The sequence below is a fragment of the Pelmatolapia mariae genome, linkage group LG22 (genome assembly GCF_036321145.2).
Source record: "Pelmatolapia mariae isolate MD_Pm_ZW linkage group LG22, Pm_UMD_F_2, whole genome shotgun sequence".
NCBI classification, from domain to species: Eukaryota; Metazoa; Chordata; class Actinopteri; order Cichliformes; family Cichlidae; genus Pelmatolapia; species Pelmatolapia mariae.
Genome location: NC_086245.2, coordinates 18,073,380 through 18,090,678, shown reverse-complemented (window position 1 = coordinate 18,090,678; position 17,299 = coordinate 18,073,380). Strand labels below are relative to the sequence as shown.

The window sequence follows — 17,299 nt, the reverse complement described above, 5'->3', positions numbered from 1 at the left end:
ATCTCACCAATAACCAATATAGTAGCTATCTGCACTGCACATCTGTTTAGTTTATATAATTAAGTCCTGGAAGAAAACAGTTAGCATTTGTTGACACTAACATAATTCCTGTCTTAACTATAGTTAAATCTGGTTTACTGGATCCATTTTCACAGTGTTGGGCTTGAATGAAGCAGCAGACTTTGAGCTCAGGACTAGTCACAGTAAAAATCAATCATCTTTCCAAGTCTGGGATCTCCTGTTGTTCACATCGGTTATCGTACCTATAAAAGTGCCGATGACGGCGTTAAAAGATTTCAACATGGACACCCCCAGCTCATTACTGGTTTCATTGATGTCTGGATCGTAGGCTCCCATGATGGGGGTGCACACTTCCACCCCATCTCTACCTGCTCTTTCCAGGACGGCCATCAGCTGGATCCTGATCTCCTGAAACAGCTCCCTGTTGTAACGCAGCAAGACCGAATCGTCCAGAGGATACGTGACATCATCTGCGTAACATTCACGGGGCACAGGTGCCTCTATGTACCTTAACTTGGGAAACCCTACAGATAGAGTGGAGAATAACCTAAGCAGGGCAACAGAGGTCAGAGGGTTTCCCATAAGTCTGAGCTCCTCCAGTTGCTGACAGCAAGCCAGAGCATTAGTGAAGGCGTCCATGTGCTCGTCCTTTATGTTGCACTCCTCGAGAGCCAATCTCGCCAGAGTTCCCGAACTCCTGCTAAGCAATTTGTGTACAGGGGTGGAGAACGAGTCAAAGAGGTCGTGTCCACTGATGTCAAGGTGAACCAGGGTCTCACTGTGGAGACTGTTGGCCAGGTAGGTCATGTCCACACGGTTCAGGCAGCAGTTGGCCAACTCCAAGCATAGTAGAGGTGTGTTGAGAGGACTGTGAGAAGGAAACAAGGGAGAATAAAAATGACTCTGGTATGAAATGCTGATAGAGGTAGAAATTTGTAGTCAAACAGGAGCGGTACAGGAAATGCTTAAAAAGGTACAGCTAACAGGTAACAAAGGATAAAAGAGAACACTCATGGCTCTTATAGGCTACAGGCTGGCACGTTTTCCTTAGACGGAAGTGTTACGTTAAATCAGTGAAGTACATAGGACAGAGATCCACTTCATCAGTATGAAAATGTTTTTCATTATGTTGGTTGGTCACCCATCTGTACATCTTTGTAAACGCAAATTCAATCTTTTGTCAAAGTCTTTGCTCACTTATTTGTTAATTTTATGAACAATGTGCTGCAAGCTTTTGCTCATCTATTCCTTGTTTGTTGAGCATCAAAACATTTTACATTACAAAATCTAGCTGGCTTAAATTATACTGTGCATACTCGCTCCTGTTCTATTTCCATTTGAAGGTGAAGAATACCCAGCGGGTCTTTGTCCTGCAGCCACCTGTCCTCACACTGGCACCACATCAGCAATTTTAACAACAGAATACCTTCCACTGTTGTACAAGTGACAAAGGTTAAAGGTGGGTATTTTGAGCTGTGTTAAAGCTCTTGATGTTGTTGCTGATCGGGTCTACAATCAGCATGCATTACAAGAATAGACAAAATTAGGGCACCTTGTTGTCTGTCTCTTTATTGCTCCCTGTCTGTGCTTGTACTCACTTTAGCAGTCTCCGTAGGTGTCCAGTGAGAGTAGAAAAACCAACATAGAGCTCAGTGAGGCTGCTCAGCCGTGCCAGCAGGTTGCCAATGGTGGCCAGCAGATCCTCGTCGTCAGAGCCGAGCCTCCTGACATCCAGGGCGCTGGCTGGCAGGGTCAGAGACTGTAATTTGGGGAATTCCACCCTGGACAGCAGCACCTCCAGGTGTGAGGCCTCTAGAGGAATATTGTGCACCACCTCCAGCTTTGTGATGGACTCTGGCTCTGCTAGTCGAAGAACATAGAACAGCTGCTTGAGAGTGAGAGAATCCGCCCTAAAACTAACAAAGCGAAGCTTCAGGGGACAGTAACGGAGGAGCAGGAAGGCCTGAGCTACCAGCTCGTAGTTGCGGCCTGTGACGAAGCCGTTCAGACGGACGTCAACAGATGTTTCAAAGGCAGATTGGGACACGTCCTTATCTTGCATGGCCACCATGGTCTCGTAGCACAGTTTTGTCAGGAGCTGGGTTCTTGCCCATCGACCCAGGGTGGATTTACAAGGGCAGGCCTGATGCTCAGTGTCCTTAAGGGCAGTCAGGTCCACCGTGTGAAGGCTCTTGGCATATGTTCTCGGGGGAGACAGCACATAATCCTAAGAAAATAAGAGAATATTACATTAAAGGTGACTATTCATGAGTGCTTTAAGGCAATGACAACAGAAATGCAACTGAAATGAAAATGATTAGGGGTACATTCAAGGTGGGTGGTTTGGTACCTTTAGGCCGGTGAGAATTGCTTCCAGACAAAGCCGGCAGGTGCGAGATGTGAGGTCTAACTGACAGTCGGCTGTCTTTCCCAGAAGTCTTTGTAGGTTGAGTTCAGGAAGAGGCCACATCTGGACCAAAGCATGCAGCACCTCAGCCTGCTCGTGGAGGTAGCAGGCCTTGAAGAGAAGCGGGTAGAGGTTAAAAGACACACAGGTGAGGTTTTCCAGAGCTCTCGCACCAGCCTGAATGAAGCCCTCAGCAGCAAGGAATCGCAGGGACTTCATGTCTTTAGTTTTTTTTGTGTGTGTTGGTATGTATTTGATTCAGCGTCTTGTCTCTTTTGTAGCTGCTGTTCCGTTGGTATCTTCTGTTGCTGTCTCTCTGGGTGTTTTGCTCTGGTGAGGCAGGAGAGAGGCACAGAGTGGTCGCGTGGTAGGTAAGAGGGTTGAGGTTATAAATAGCAACAGCTGTCTCACGTCCTTCGCTGGACATGGTTTCTATTTGCAACTTTTGCCAGACAGATTAGCAGGAACAACATCTGAATGCTCACGAGAAGCTTCACTTTCCTCCTCACAGCACACCAAATGTTTGGCGCTTAACACAGTTTTGACTATTTTGCTATCATGTACTTCATTTTATGTATCTGCTATTCTTTTCCAACCAAACTACTTTGTACAACATAGAGGTGCATGCTTGCAGGGCATTGTTGTGCAACTGAGGATTTTTGTCAGGGGAGATACTGTGGTCACTCCCCTGTACTAACAGATCCATCCTCATATAAATAATAACAGTCTAAACAACTTTATTGCATGCATGTGTCTCACATTTGACATTATAATATCTGTATTGGGGCACTGATGAGAAAAGACAAATAAGGTGAAGACTAAGCTAAAATATTACTAAGCTGCTCTTACCTGTCTTATATGTGTATCACATGAGGTTATGATGGGTGGTAGTGGTGATGATGGTGATGATGCTCATGGAAGTGATGGTGCTCATGTCTCTGGGCCAGCGGGACACCACAGGAGGGCTGAAGGCTGTAAAACGTCTCCCTGTCTTGTCCTGGCTGTGACTGGAAGCCAGCGTGTGTACGGGGCGAGGCAGAATGTTGTACCGTGGAGTGAAGCTTCCTGCTATGGGAGCGACGCGGGAGGCTCTGGGAGGCTCGAAGGAGAGTCTGGGTAGGATGGCACCACGAAGCAGGGTGCCGACCATGCAGCCTGCAGGACTTTCTCTCAGCTCTGGTCCTATCACACATGGATCTGCTTCTCATGGAGTGAACAACACGGAGGTCTTGAGGTGACTCAGAATGCACAGAGTTCTCACAGTGCACCACTAGATGGTGCTGAAGAGGAGGTGAGTCTAAAGAAAACAGAAGACAAAAACCCTTAAGTGTATTTTACAAAGGACACACACACACACACACACACACACACACACACACACACACACACACACACACACACACACACACACACACACACCCAGAATTAATTGAGCTTTTATGATACCTGGATTGTCAAACTTGGAGGCATAATTTTCAATGCCAGCTAGATCCTGGTAGTGCTTTCTGCGCTCTTTGTTTTCATACACACAGAAGAGCCTTCTCATTGGACGTCCGGCCTCCTGAGATCCACTCTGCTCCTGCTCTGCATCTGTTTTCAGTGAGTGCAGGATGTTGGCATTGCTGACAGTTTAGAGGCTTATTAAAATCTTGACTGTCATGAACTGTTTAGTTTTGCGTCCTTGAATCCTAAAAATCACAATAACACGTACCTGTGTTTGAGCTCTTGCTTGGAAAATGTGAGGAAGTTACAGCTAGCTTGATCCTGAGGGGCCTAGTGCCACTGCAAGGCTGCTTCACCGATGTCTCTAAAACCTCAAACACGGAGTGCATCAGGCTGGACATGTCCTGTAGAACACAGATATATACACTGCATACAGAAACATTTTACATCTGAAATATGTCAGCAGCAAAAACAAAAAAACCCTTTCTCTTACCTCTTTCGTGACCTCGTCTGTGTTGTCAAAATTGTACAGTGTGAAGGTCCACTCCTGCTGAGAGTCGTCTCCAGGCAGCACGTTACCCTCCATGCCCTGTGTTCACATGCGAACATGCTGTCAGAATAATACTGATGCCATAGTTTATCATTTACAGTAATATGTGTATTTGCTTATTATATGTATATGTACTGTAACTTTACACTCATAAGAGATTTTATTATTATTATTATTAGGTACACCTTACTATTACACTCCCTTTTGCTTTCAGAGCTGCTTTAACTCTTAATGGCACAGATTCAACAAGTGCTGAAATACCCATCTCTCTCAAACAATCACATGAGTTGCTCCCATGTGATTGTCTCAATAAATATAAGCACTTAAATGGCACAAAAAAAAAGTGGCCAGTGAGAACGTTACAGGCCCTTTAAAATAGCAAAATCCTCCATAACAGCCTGGTACCAACCTGATAAGATAGCATGTTTTATCAGGTTTGTTTAGTCCATTTCAAGAATACATATTTAAAAATGGGTGTTTATGCAGCTTTTTCTGAGTGACTTCTTCACAGTCAGAAGGAGTCGTCTCATCACGTTTTACCAGAAAACTCCACCCAACCCCACCAGTCTTGTAAAACCAAAATCTGAGTACACACCATTTTCTACAATTATACTATATTATAACGTTATTTGAATATCAAATAACGAGGTTACCAGTTACCTCACTCACAGCAGCACGGCTGCTCCTCCTCTTTGTTTCCTTCTTGCATTTGAAGTGAAAATTGGTCCCTTTATCGGGCGTCTTCTCTTCTTCTGGTGGCTGAACCACTAAACAGCACAAAAATGCACCATAATTCTCTTTTTTAACAGACTCACAGTTTACGGGTACTTAAAATTATTGCGGTCTATCTTGTATCTTTCTGATTACACATGTTAAGCTCTGTCTTAGTCTCATATGAACTATTTCCATTGTTTCGTTTAAGTGGATAAAACCCGATGACATTCACTAAACAATTAAACCTTTAAAGACCTTAGACAGGGAACAGGATGACGTGTGATCGCCCACTCACCCTTCATGTCGCAGTTATGATCAGAAGTGCTTTTCCTCAATTCCACATACAAGTTCTGTGGAAAGAGTCAAGAGTGTAAATTATCAGAGGACACATTTAAGAGCGGGAGGAAGCAATTAAGTGATTTTCTTGTCCCGTGAGTGTGAAGATGGATCTCCAGATGTGAGCAATGTTGAATAATCTGTGCATTTTTCCTTTTTTGAACCACAAAACACAAAGAAGTGGTATGAATACTTTTGGCTTACTTTGCACACGTTTAAACACACAAACATACAGCACTGCGAGGAAGAAAAAAGCCGGTTTACCCGCATGTTTTTGAATGGTTGACATCTTTTCGTATGCTTTCTTGCATAAATACACAAAGATGAAAATGCTCACTTAAATCCTGAGTCTTGGCTGGACCTCTTTGCACTTCAGGTTTAGGTTTAGACACACTGTATATGTGTTGACTGTTATAAGTCAGCTTACTTTAAATCCATTATATACTTATATGAATTTACACATATTTTCAAATCCTACAGCAGACAGGGTTGATGAAAGGATCAAGGATCAATTTCTGTTACTTGAAAAATATCGAATAAATAATACTTTAAGAAAATGAATCTTTTTCTGCTTCAGTCTTCCAGTGCAAAACAAAAGAAGACGGGAACAAAAAGCCTCTTATCTGCCAACATGTCCCTCACCCATGTCACACTGATGCTTCAGCAGATGCAGTTGAGCAACACAGGGAGTGATAATTTGTGGGCACGTCTGCACACCCGCATTCGTGTTCAAATGCAGGAAACACACCCAGCGTATCCTGCCAAGCTCTGCCTGCTGTGAAGCTTTGATGAAAGAAGGCGGCATCACCCGTCAGTCCATGGGCCCATCCTGATTTCAATGAGCAGCTTGAGTTCATTTCACTAATGTGTAGCTGATGCACATCTATGCAGGTCTGTGAACAACTAGGTGCACACTTAATAGCCTGTAGAACCACTTCAGTGGTCTCTCACATTGTTATGGAGGAATTTTGGCCAACTCTTCTTTACAGCATTGCTTCAGTTCATTGAGGGTCTTATGCATGACCTCGATTTTTTTTTTTTTTCAGCCTTTCTGTTTGCTGATGTTTTGGGGATCGTTGTAGTTTTGGCCGAGCTTTACCTCTCAGACATGTGGCCTCACATTTGAATCTAGAATACTTTGGTATTCTGAGGAATTCAGGGTTAACTCAATGACTGCAAAGTCAGTCCTGTGGCTGCAAAACAAGCCCAAACCATCCCCCCTCCACCACCGTGCTTGAAAGTTGGTGTGAGGTGTTTGATATGCATTCTCCAAATGTGATGCTGTGCTGTGCTTTATGTTCAAACATCTCCACTCTGGTCTCATCCGTCCAAAGGACACTTTTCCAGAAGTCTTGCAGTTTTTTGAGGTTCAACTTTGCAAACCTAAGTTGTGCAGCCTTTTTACAAAGAAGAGCATTTCTCCTGGAAACACTTCCAGACAAGCCAGTCTTTTTCTAATTGTACTGTCATGAGCTGTAACATTTAACATGCTAACTAAGTTTTTTGGGCTTTTCTCTGAGCACTGAACAGTCTGACTTTAGGGTGAATATGCTGAGGCATCCACTCCTGGGAAGATTGACAGCTATCTTAAATGTTTTCTATTAGCTGTAGAATGATGACCTTAAACTGTTTGGAAATGGCCTTTTAACTCCTCCCAGACGGATGGACATCAACAATTAAGTTTCTTTAAGATCACTGATGACATTTTTCCTCCTTGGCATTGTGTTAAAACACACCTGAATGCTCCAGACCAGCAAACCGGCCAAACGTCTGTTTTTAGTGCTCAAACTCTCTTGATCAGTTAATCAAATGCATTTAATTGGCAGCTTCCGGCTGCTGCATAATTCCTATGGAAGCAGTAAGTGTGGACTTAGTTTTCCTGCACAACTGAACAGAGTCCTGTGTAAACCCTCTTTATCAGATGACTGTATACTAATGCATATTTACATGTTTACCGATAGTTCACATTGAGCTGCTTCTATCAATCTGGTATTTTGAACATTTAGCTAAGCAACTAAAACAACTTCACATTTGGTAGAATTCAATTTGAGGAATGTAAGTGAACAAACTCAGATTGTTTGGTCTATAATCGGTTTGCGGGATGGACTTTAACCCAAATATAATCACAAAATCCACATTTTGAACACATTATTTTGAAAAGAACAGAAGTTTGGATTCTCTGTCTAAACAAAAATCTAGACAGGATTGTTTTCTTTGAACTTCAAAGTTAAACTCGCCACGCCTTTTCTGCTCAGTATGCCAACATTTACTTAAAACTGTAATTATTCAGCCTCTTTTCTGCACACATACTTGACGGAAGATCATAGGAAAGGAAACAGGTTTGTGCGTTCTTTAGAGAGTCAACCTGTCAACACCTGAGCCTGTGTCAGTGGTACTTGACAGGTATGTAAACATTCATCTAATGAGTCTGCGTGTTTTAAATTTTTACCCACGGTGCTTCCCCCTCCTTCCCCCTCCCCCCTCACTGGATACATCGAACGTTGCACATAAAAGACTTCATTGTTTAGTTATCTCTACAAAATCTTTTTTAAACTGTTCCAGCTTCTAAAAACCGTCTTTAATCTGTCACCTCTGCGAAAACTGTGACACGGAAACGTTTTAAATGTGATTTTAAGGGGAAGACTTTCTAACAAAGATGCAAAAAACAGAGTCATCTTTTAGAAAAAGAGATGTTTTTGACATTACCACTTCACAGCAGTGGTGTCATGGGGGATAAAACTACATTAGGTTGGAAAATGTAATCGCAGGAAGTGCTCAGAGCACAGAACCTCCACCACAGCCCTTTAAACATCTTGGCAGAGTCAACATCTTTTTCCAAACTGCAGAACTTTCCAGAACTTTTTTTTTCTTACAGCAGCCCTGTGCAAATATTGTCCTGAGCTTCAGACTTTATTGGACTTAAAATAACAAGTTATGCCCAAAGATATTAAGAGATCAAACACTTGAAAAGCTGGATCAGTGAATTTTCTGTCCTTAAAGTGTGTAAGACAAATGAAATCAGTGTTTTTAATCAGGTGGTCTCAGAAGCAACAAATTAAAAAAACATTATTACACTTGATGCCATTTATGCAATGCAACAACCACACTTCACCCACTCCTGCCCCAAACACCCCACCTCACACCCTCACCCGTCTGGCTGGGGCAGGAAAGCAGTCCCAGATGTGGATTTTTTTTTTCTCTTTTTCCCCCTCAGTGAAGTTGGGCATAAAGACCTCGCTGTCTGGAGGGGGGTGGGTGTGCTGAACTTCACAGACTTGGAAGTCTCTTTATAGAGATGGAGGAGGAAGGGTGGAGAAATAAATAAACGACCACCTTCCAAACATCTTTTATGTCTCCTGGATAGATGTGAGCAGTTTGTCCCCAAGCTGGCACGACTGAAATGAAGCCCTGGATGCTGTGTTAAAGGCGTTTAAAGAGGCAGTGCGGTTTTTTCTGCACCATAAGAACACATGTACTTGGCTTTAATGTTGCCTCATGTGCATTTATTTATTTGTTGAAAGCAGCTTACACAAAATATGATTTTGCTTTTTGGGCCCTTAGATCCTACATTATTACCGAAATTACTAGTAAAACCTGGCTGGTTTCCGGAGCTGAATATACCCGGGCATTACTGCACCAGCTTCAGGTCTAACCTCTTTTCTGTCAGCACCAGATAAGCGCAGTGATACAGGAAACGTAGATGAGCGAGTTATAGGTTTAGCTTCTCTCGAATTCGTTATTAATATAAGAACAATTACAAAACTCATTACCTCTGTCAGCTTTCTTCTGCATATGTGGCTACTCTGCGACTCTCTCAGCACACTGGAAGCCAAACTCCGTCCTGCAGAGGATAAAAACAACCACATATTTTTTTTAAAAAAAGAAAAGAAAAGAAAAAATATTATAAATTCATGTACAAATTAGCTATGACAGCATGTGTCTTTTCTGTCTTACCTTCTGGACTCTGCCTGGGCTTCGAAGCTGCCCAAATAATGAGATGACAGTGAGCGCTAGTGATAAGACATTTCAAGTATTTCATTTCTAATAATAATAAAAGAAGCTAACTAGATGTAACTTCTCACCGTGTTTGGACTGGAATTTGCCCATACTGTTTTCAAGAAATGTTCACCATGTCCAGCACAGAAAGGAAAAATAACTCAAGACATGAGGAAGAGTTTTCGCGGACTGGGAATTTCACCGACGACTCCAAAGTTTCACCGAGACGTTTATCCAAGAGTGCACAGGCAGAGAGAGCGATGACTGCCGCGCACTTCCTGCTTCGGTTAAACTCGGTTTGATTGGTTAGAGATCTGTGATACACGTGACCCAACCTTACGCCTGTAAATCAACGTAACAGTGTGTTTATTGTTTAAACAACTCTGAACACCATCCGACTGAGAAACGGACAAAAAACCACCGACTTAAAGACTTTGCAATGAGCTTAACTGACACATGTGGCTTCATTGCAGTCTTTAGACACCAGCAGTCTGGAACATTTTGACAGAAATCGAACGTGACATTTGTTTAATCAGGATGCTGGAACAAAAGCCAATCAGATCTCTCTGTTAATGTTTTTTTAAACATTTATATCAGTTTTTTTTTTTTTTTTTAAAGGAACAAAAGAAAAATCACAGGCAACAGTGATGGAAAAGAGCTTTTTGTTTATTATCAAATACAAAGGTAACATTTTTATGGAAACTTGTTTCTGCCACTGGAAAAAAAAAAAAAAAAAAGGTGGTGTAAACAAGCTTCCATACGTTTCAGCATCACAGCTTGTGAATAACTTGTTCACAAAGCAATAAGACACATCCTTACCATCAACTTACAACTCGCCTTCAAATGTGAAGTAATGACCAGAAAACCCCCAAATCATTATCTCCTTAATAAATGAAGGACTCTCTGTATGCATTCGTCATCTGTTCTTCAAACTTGGCGGGTGTATGGACTGGAGGCAGTGCCAAGTTTGAAGTAATTCGGGGGGTGTTTCATTTGTGACGCTTCTTCCTGTTACTAGCCATTGAAAGACCCCGTCGCTCCTGTTGCTAGGCGTCACAAAAACAAATGTCACATTTCAGACCGTCCTGTGTCCTCACAGATGACACAATCCTCCCAGATATCAGCGTTAATTACATTTAAACCTTATTTACATTTAAACCTCCACTGACTGCAACATCTACCACTGCAGATACTCTGCTGATGTGCCGGCACCTGCTGCCCCTGCACTAGCATCATGTGAATGTACATTTATTTCTTTAAGAACAGAGTCCATGTCTTTAATCACAGTCCCACTAACTGCTGGCACTGACAGACTCTTTGACAGTGTGGGCCGGTGTGGGTCCTATGTGTGTCCAAAGATAGCCTTTTTCTGGTCGTATTGGGATAGTAGGGAACGGGGTGCTCCGAGACTTGAAGTACTCAGAGGGGGCGTGGCACACAAACTCCAAATACTCCATCTTTCTGGGCAGATCCTCCTCTGGACCTATTGCAAAACATGTTTGTTTGGTTTTTAGAGCTTAAATGAACAAATTCCACTAGAGCACTGCATGATCCAGAATAACTGCTCACCAACAATATAGGTGCCAGGATCGAACTGGTCCTTTGGGCTGGCTTGAGTGGGGATGAGCCACGTCAGTGCTGCACTTTTTTCACAGTACTGATCCTGCACAAAGCCTCGAATCTGAGCGTAGTAAGGCTTCCCATCTTCTTCATCTGTTACCTTAATCACGTCTCCTATCTGGTAGTATACACCCTGTGATATATCAACAGTGAGAAAGGATTAAGGTTTATTAAAGCAGTGATATAATTAATGCTTTAAAAAGATCAGACCAGTTTCAAGTGAAAGTATTGCTTCTCATGCTTTGCAACAATAAACACCGTACCTTATAAAATATGGATTCTGACGTGATGATAGTCGCTACGGATTCTGGTGCTTTGATTGGCTAAAAGGTTGACACACACAAGGGTCAAATGCATGAACTCAACAAGAAAGAAGAAAAATCAAATTTACATGATCAAACTTACATTTTTGAGTTTAAATATGTGTCGTCTTCCTTTTCCTTTGGTTGAGACTTTTTTCTCCGATGCAGGAGCTTTGTACTTGGTGCTTCTCAGACGTGCAGACCTCCTGTGGATCTCCTGCTTGGACTATAGACAAACACAAGAAGGGATCGGACAATTGACTGCAGCTTGTCAGTTGAAGATGATGAAAAATAAACAATGAGACAATACTAAGACCAGTACTAACAACTATCAGTTTGTTTGTTTGTTAACTGATTAATCACTTAATGTGAAAAATATTTCAGTAAAATGTGAAGCATTTGAATGTAATGTTTAAGGCATATAGTTTTACCCTTCAAGTTTGATTTCACTTGATAAGAGACTGTTCTGTTAAACTGTTTTACACATGAACAGTGAAGACTACAGTCTCGAAATGAGACCTGTGCTCTTCTAATAACTTCAGAAAACCACCCACAGACAGTGATCCTCGTTATTTAAACTGAAATGGGAAAACCTTCCTAATTCAGCTCAGTGTGGTCTCCCGGAGCGCTATTATATCTTCCCTGTAGGATTATCTGTGAATGATGCAGCTGCAATGTGTGCAACAGTTCCAGCAGTCTAGAAAAAAAGCGCAAGAACCGCGCCTGAAGACAAACTCGTGAGGCTTTGCACCATCACAAACAGGCATGGCTCTAATCTAGAAACACTGGGTTTCACTGACCTGTTTCCCTCCGCCATTGCTGGGCTGAGTGATAGAGGACAGGGAGGGTCCTGACGCTCCGACGCTGACGCTCTTTCCCGTGCAGCTGTTACACAGGATCTCTCCCTGGTTTCCTTTCTTCCACATCGAAGAAGAATTAGTCTTGCAAACGGCGCAACATGGTTTCAAACCCAGCGGCATCGTGGCCGCTTCTTAAAACGACGCCGGCGGGCGAAGAAACAACACAGAACTCAGTGATAGGATGAAGATGCTCCGCTTGTGTGGCTGTGACTCCGGCAGAGAGGCTGAAATCTTCCTTCTGGGGCAGTTCGACTTTAAACAAACAGGTTGAGTTACTTATGAGAACAGCCAAATTGATCACGAACCTGGATTGTTTATATCTGTAGCCCATTTATAGCCACTACTAGCGGCACCATTCTTCTTCTGCGCTGGCGCCTGCCATCAGTTCTTCTTCTTTGGTTTAGATTTAGGTACAGGACTAAATTACGCGACGCCACTGGACTGGAGGACACAACGCAGGTGAGCTTGTGAGAGTGCGAAGATGTTGATTAATTTTAACCAATCGTGTTGTGGTAGTGATAAATTACGATTGGTTAAAACAACACAATGAGTAGGTAATATGTTTAGCTGTTTTTCTTAGATGTATAATGTATAAATTATTTATTAATTTGCCCGCTTGCACAAAATGAGTCTTACCTTTCCACTTTTTACTAACTTAATTTTTCTTTTACTTTTTCCGCTTTTTTGAAATCATTGTTTTATATGTAAATGATGATATGTAATTGATGTATAATGCCCTCACTATGCACCTGTGGCACTGCTGTTTATTTATTGTAAGTTGTACTATTTATATTCATTATCCTGCTGTAACAAAGTAATTTCTATCCATCTATCCATCCATCCGTGTACAAAGATAAATGTTTTAGTTAAAGTGTTCTATCTATCTATCTATCTATCTATCTATCTATCTATCTATCTATCTATCTATCTATCTATCTATCTATCTATCTATCTAAAACCAGCTAAACCATTTTTAACCAAAGTGCCTCCTCTCCAGCAGGGGGCGATGTTACAGCGTCGAGTCCGCCAGACGGTTTTAATCTGGTCAGACGAAGAAGAAACAAACCGCGTCACAGTTCAAAACAATACTTGGAAGTTCCGCTTGTCTCGCGCCCTGTCCTTATGAAGATGTCTCAAAACAGCTCAGGCAAAGACGACCAAGCATCAGGCAGCAAAAAGCCGATCTCTCTACCGATATCCAGGGTGAGGTTGATCATGAAGAGCTCCCCTGATGTCTCCAGCATCAACCAGGACGCTCTTTTCCTCACCACCAAAGCTACAGTAAGCTAAACCTCATCCGCAGCTCATTCATTTGCTAACACTTTTAGCACCGTTAGCTTGTGTAGGGCATGTGAGCTGAAGCAGCGCGTTTGTGTGTGTCTCCTGTTGTTATTGTTTTAGGAGCTGTTTGTACAACACCTGGCTCTATCCTCCTTCAACAACGGCTCAGGGAAGGAAACAAACACCCTGTCGTACAGCGACCTGGCCAACACCGCTCAGGAGACGGAGACTTTCCACTTTCTCACAGGCAAGAAGCACCTGCAGGCACCTCGGCAGCCCTATGATGCACCAGCTGGTTACAGATTATACCTCAGACTGCACGGATTGTTAGAAACAGTGAATTAACACCTCTCCCGTTGCTCTACGCACTGACTCACACAACGTCCGAATAAAAGTCAGCACAATGTCTGAATCGATTAATTTCCTGTTTCACACGATGTCTGAACCTACCTGCAGTGGCCTCACACACAGTCTAAGAACTACTATAATGATAACTGATCAGACTTTGGATTATTAGAGTTTTTAAGGTAGTAACACAACCCAGCATCAGCAAGTGTAGATAAATGGGAAACTGTGGTTCAGTTGTGGTCGTGTGTTTGCAGTTTCACGGGATTTAGGCTTCTGTTTCAAATCTACACCATAGAAACGCCACCCTGGAAATGTAACAGCTATTCCATCACGTTATTGTCGCCCCTGAATAGCTTCTGTTGTGTTTTGTGCACCTCTCAGGGCCATTGTAAGGGACAAATATGTATGTCTCCAAAAAGAAAGAAAATAACTGGCCACAACAAAAAGGAGAAAAATATTATTTCTGTCATAGCTGGTACTGCATATAAAACACTGGGACATCACCCTCAAATAATAAACACATAAAACACCACAAAAGCATCAAGACTGGTAACAGTGTCAGCCACCCTGTAACCTCTACAAAAATTCATCACAGAAGTCTAAAGGGCAAACTATGGTTGAGCTGAGGTAGTATATTTGCAGTCCACTGGCAGCTTCAAACTACCTGTCTACCTGCAGAGAGCATCTGCTGTCAGATGCATCAAAAACATGTCATGTAACTGTTCTGTGGCTCTTTCTTGTGCTGTTGATGGTCCGTCACCTGGCTGTGGAAAAGAGTGAAGTTATAACATACAAAAACCCAAAGAGAAACTGGGTGTTAAAAGCAATCAAAAGTGTCAATTTCAGACATTGTCTGTGCTTTTTTATTCTGTATTTTTGATTTTTTTTATGTTTTTTTTTCCTCATGCTTCTCCCGCTCCGGCCTGTTAGCATGTGACCCTTGCAAAGCGAGCATTGGTTGACAGCCCTTTTCTGTGGGATCTCTGTGGTCAAATACCACAACAAACGGACACGATTCCATAAATTAAGCATAAGCAGGAGGGGTACATCAGGAACGGCATCTGATAAAACATTTGTACCAAATCAAACAGATCAAGCCGCTATGGTTATCCCTTAGGAAATAAGGGAGCAGCTCACAGTACCTCCACCAGCTGAACACAAGAAGACCAGATTAATCGATTAATTTAAAAAAATAATTAAATTAACTGATTAAGAAAAGAATAAGTATTAGAAACACTGCTTGGTATAATGTAGTATAAACAAAAAGGCTCTAAAATCTCCATAAAACATAAACTTATTTTAACAGTTTTAACAAAAGTTGTAACCTTCATGAAAGGATGAGTTAGTTTAGCCAGCTTTACTTTAAGGATTATTTAAAGTAGCACTGTTTCTAAGTCTCTCAGGCAGTGCTTTAACCCTTAAACACCATCTATATGACTTCTATCTCTCTCATAACTTCATTTTATCTCCTGTGGTGTTCTTGGGTCTGTATCCAGACAGCTCACACTCACTCCTTTGTTACTTTTGAACGTCGGGCTGTCTGAATCCAGCGATTCAGGAGGTTTAAGGTGGAAATGCTCAGGCATGTTGCTGCTCGTTTTGCCTGTGATATCTGCGGTACTTCTGGCTGCTCGATTGTTTTGGGACAGGTCACCAGAGCGTGCATGTTTGGTTTGGCACAGAATTACACTGGCTGCCCTTCCTGATGCTTTCCTTCTAGCCATTTATCCAGGCTGGGGGCAGAGACTAGGTGTACACCGGATTGTGTCCCATTCTGTCGAGGCTTTGTAAGGCGAACATGTTAACCACTACACCGTGGAGCCACTTGTGCTCAGCATGCGTCTTCTGGACATATGATTATGTCAAGGTTTTAAAAATGGCTTTTCTGTAAAAACATTTTGTAAACAGTTTGTTATAATCTATAAAAAGTGAAATATCAGAAGCTTAAACATTAATGTGAAAGTAGATTTTAGTGCAGCTGTGCAGTGTGTCGACTCTTTGACAGCCAAGTTTAAAACCATTTGAGTCTTCCTAATACTCTTGAGTTAATATCACTCACTGACCAGCAACAAAAAGTGAAATCTTTTCCTTCAACTATGCATTTTTAAAAAATTTTTGCTTTGTTTTCCTGGACAGATATTCTGCCTAAGAAGATCTTGGCTCGAGATTACCTCAACTCTTTGGAGCAAATGCACGAAGAAGAAGGAGCTGATTACTGAAACAGGAGGATGATCCATATTTCCCATCTGGACAGATGTTATCGCATTTACTCTTCCAGCCTGTCGCCGAAAGCAAAGTGACCGTCAGTAAAAGACACTTGAACTCTCGAGTTCATCTTCAGGGCTTTTGTAAAAAGTTAGAGGACGTGGAACTAAAAGCAAACTCACACGGGATCAATGTGAAATCAAGTGAAGACTCAAATTTCAACACCCCCCCAACAGTAAATGAAGTTCAGCGACCCTTTTCTGCAAACTGACAGATATATCTTGTGTGAGCTAAAGTACTGTCATTACTAATATATGATGCAAACAGGAGTTCAGAACAAGTTGGCATATAAGCTTGTGTACTTAGACTGTTTATGGAGGTTCCCGGGTAGCACTGACTTAATTGGGCTGCTTGATTTGCGTGCAGTGTTATCGGAAATGTTTCTGCATAACTGGCCAGTACAGACTTGTTCCACGTAAGAAGCCGAGACATGGAAATCCAGCCCACACAGCTGGAGCGCAGATGTCTTAGCCCCTGTGTTACTGTTGGCTTAAAAAAAAAATGGGTGAAAACATTATTTTAAAGGTGCTGTGAAACATTGATCTCAAACTCAGATGTGCTGTTGCTACTGTTAACCATATATTTGTGTTTTGATTTGACTGTCAAGAACTTGAAATTTACTAGAACTGAAAAACTACAAAACAACTGAACATGCTCTGAAGTTCAAAATAAAATCTCAGACTCTAACAGATGTAAATATTTAAAGTGTTTCAGCTTAGACGGCATATTGCCCTCTGTGTATTTACAAATGTGTGGTTTAGATTTGATATTAAAATAAAAATTCATGCTGTCTCGTTTTGCACTGAACGTTTTTATTTTTTTTTAAAATACCACAGTTTATGAATTTGGTGTGTTAAACCACTCGCTTACTCTCCTCTGAGCTCCTCGTGTTTCCTGCAGTTTAGAGGTTTAATGTGACCGTGAAATCTTCATACCTTTGCAAACAGGTAATATAGAGCCATGGTAAGAAGCCCTCTTTTACGATTTTTATTTGACCTATTGTACTGTGTCATCATTTCTTTAACAAAAGCCAAACCAGAATACATAAGCAGCGTGTTTTAAAGAAAAAGAAGTACATAAAACAAAAGTGCACCCCATGATTTATCAGCTTGTAGAACCACCTTTAGCAGGAACTAAGCGTTTTCTGTATGACTGT

At 41.9% G+C, this 17,299-nt stretch overlaps 4 protein-coding genes across 4 annotated transcripts; 1 reads left to right on the top strand and 3 right to left on the bottom strand.

Moving 5' to 3' along the window:
• Positions 1 to 40: 40 nt before the first annotated feature.
• lrrc14b (leucine rich repeat containing 14B) lies at positions 41 to 2,689 on the bottom strand. The gene is made up of 3 exons (XM_065472094.1): positions 2,372 to 2,689; positions 1,620 to 2,248; positions 41 to 889 (listed from the first exon to the last, which is right to left on the bottom strand). Exons 1-3 carry the CDS (start codon positions 2,645 to 2,647, stop codon positions 211 to 213), a joined length of 1,584 nt encoding a protein of 527 aa, XP_065328166.1. The 5' UTR covers positions 2,648 to 2,689; the 3' UTR covers positions 41 to 210.
• On the bottom strand, positions 2,650 to 9,578 carry LOC135932764 (protein naked cuticle homolog 2). Its single transcript, XM_065470380.1, has 10 exons — positions 9,554 to 9,578; positions 9,426 to 9,452; positions 9,242 to 9,312; positions 5,431 to 5,485; positions 5,082 to 5,188; positions 4,365 to 4,460; positions 4,140 to 4,275; positions 3,875 to 4,018; positions 3,278 to 3,725; positions 2,650 to 2,758 (listed from the first exon to the last, which is right to left on the bottom strand). The coding sequence occupies exons 1-9, from the start codon at positions 9,576 to 9,578 to the stop codon at positions 3,304 to 3,306; spliced, it is 1,083 nt and encodes a 360-aa protein (XP_065326452.1). The 3' UTR covers positions 2,650 to 2,758; positions 3,278 to 3,303.
• A 553-nt stretch (positions 9,579 to 10,131) lies between these two features.
• Positions 10,132 to 12,386, bottom strand: gatad1 (GATA zinc finger domain containing 1). Its single transcript, XM_065470879.1, has 5 exons — positions 12,190 to 12,386; positions 11,493 to 11,615; positions 11,351 to 11,410; positions 11,037 to 11,220; positions 10,132 to 10,950 (listed from the first exon to the last, which is right to left on the bottom strand). Exons 1-5 carry the CDS (start codon positions 12,367 to 12,369, stop codon positions 10,760 to 10,762), a joined length of 738 nt encoding a protein of 245 aa, XP_065326951.1. The 5' UTR covers positions 12,370 to 12,386; the 3' UTR covers positions 10,132 to 10,759.
• Positions 12,387 to 12,607: 221 nt separating this feature from the next.
• chrac1 (chromatin accessibility complex subunit 1) lies at positions 12,608 to 16,923 on the top strand. Its single transcript, XM_065470880.1, has 4 exons — positions 12,608 to 12,708; positions 13,247 to 13,530; positions 13,651 to 13,777; positions 16,015 to 16,923. The coding sequence occupies exons 2-4, from the start codon at positions 13,372 to 13,374 to the stop codon at positions 16,095 to 16,097; spliced, it is 369 nt and encodes a 122-aa protein (XP_065326952.1). The 5' UTR covers positions 12,608 to 12,708; positions 13,247 to 13,371; the 3' UTR covers positions 16,098 to 16,923.
• The last annotated feature ends 376 nt before the right edge of the window (positions 16,924 to 17,299 follow it).

What these genes read in the sequence shown, in the direction of transcription:
- lrrc14b (XM_065472094.1), bottom strand. Translation starts at nt 2,647, where the DNA reads ATGAAGTCCCTGCGATTCCTTGCTGCTGAGGGCTTCATTCAGGCTGGT. An exon ending in CAATTCTCACCGGCCTAAAG is followed by an intron (nt 2,249 to 2,371) that starts GTACCAAACCAC and finishes TTATTTTCTTAG; the next exon opens with GATTATGTGCTGTCTCCCCC. An exon ending in CACCTACGGAGACTGCTAAA is followed by an intron (nt 890 to 1,619) that starts GTGAGTACAAGC and finishes TCCTTCTCACAG; the next exon opens with TCCTCTCAACACACCTCTAC.
- LOC135932764 (XM_065470380.1), bottom strand. Translation starts at nt 9,578, where the DNA reads ATGGGCAAATTCCAGTCCAAACACG. An exon ending in CAGACGAGGTCACGAAAGAG is followed by an intron (nt 4,276 to 4,364) that starts GTAAGAGAAAGG and finishes TGTGTTCTACAG; the next exon opens with GACATGTCCAGCCTGATGCA. An exon ending in AAGCAAGAGCTCAAACACAG is followed by an intron (nt 4,019 to 4,139) that starts GTACGTGTTATT and finishes CACTGAAAACAG; the next exon opens with ATGCAGAGCAGGAGCAGAGT.
- gatad1 (XM_065470879.1), bottom strand. Translation starts at nt 12,369, where the DNA reads ATGCCGCTGGGTTTGAAACCATGTTGCGCCGTTTGCAAGACTAATTCT. An exon ending in GCAATGGCGGAGGGAAACAG is followed by an intron (nt 11,616 to 12,189) that starts GTCAGTGAAACC and finishes GTTTGTCTATAG; the next exon opens with TCCAAGCAGGAGATCCACAG. An exon ending in CAGAATCCATATTTTATAAG is followed by an intron (nt 11,221 to 11,350) that starts GTACGGTGTTTA and finishes GATATATCACAG; the next exon opens with GGTGTATACTACCAGATAGG.
- chrac1 (XM_065470880.1), top strand. Translation starts at nt 13,372, where the DNA reads ATGAAGATGTCTCAAAACAGCTCAGGCAAAGACGACCAAGCATCAGGC. An exon ending in TCCTCACCACCAAAGCTACA is followed by an intron (nt 13,531 to 13,650) that starts GTAAGCTAAACC and finishes TTATTGTTTTAG; the next exon opens with GAGCTGTTTGTACAACACCT. An exon ending in GACTTTCCACTTTCTCACAG is followed by an intron (nt 13,778 to 16,014) that starts GCAAGAAGCACC and finishes TTTCCTGGACAG; the next exon opens with ATATTCTGCCTAAGAAGATC.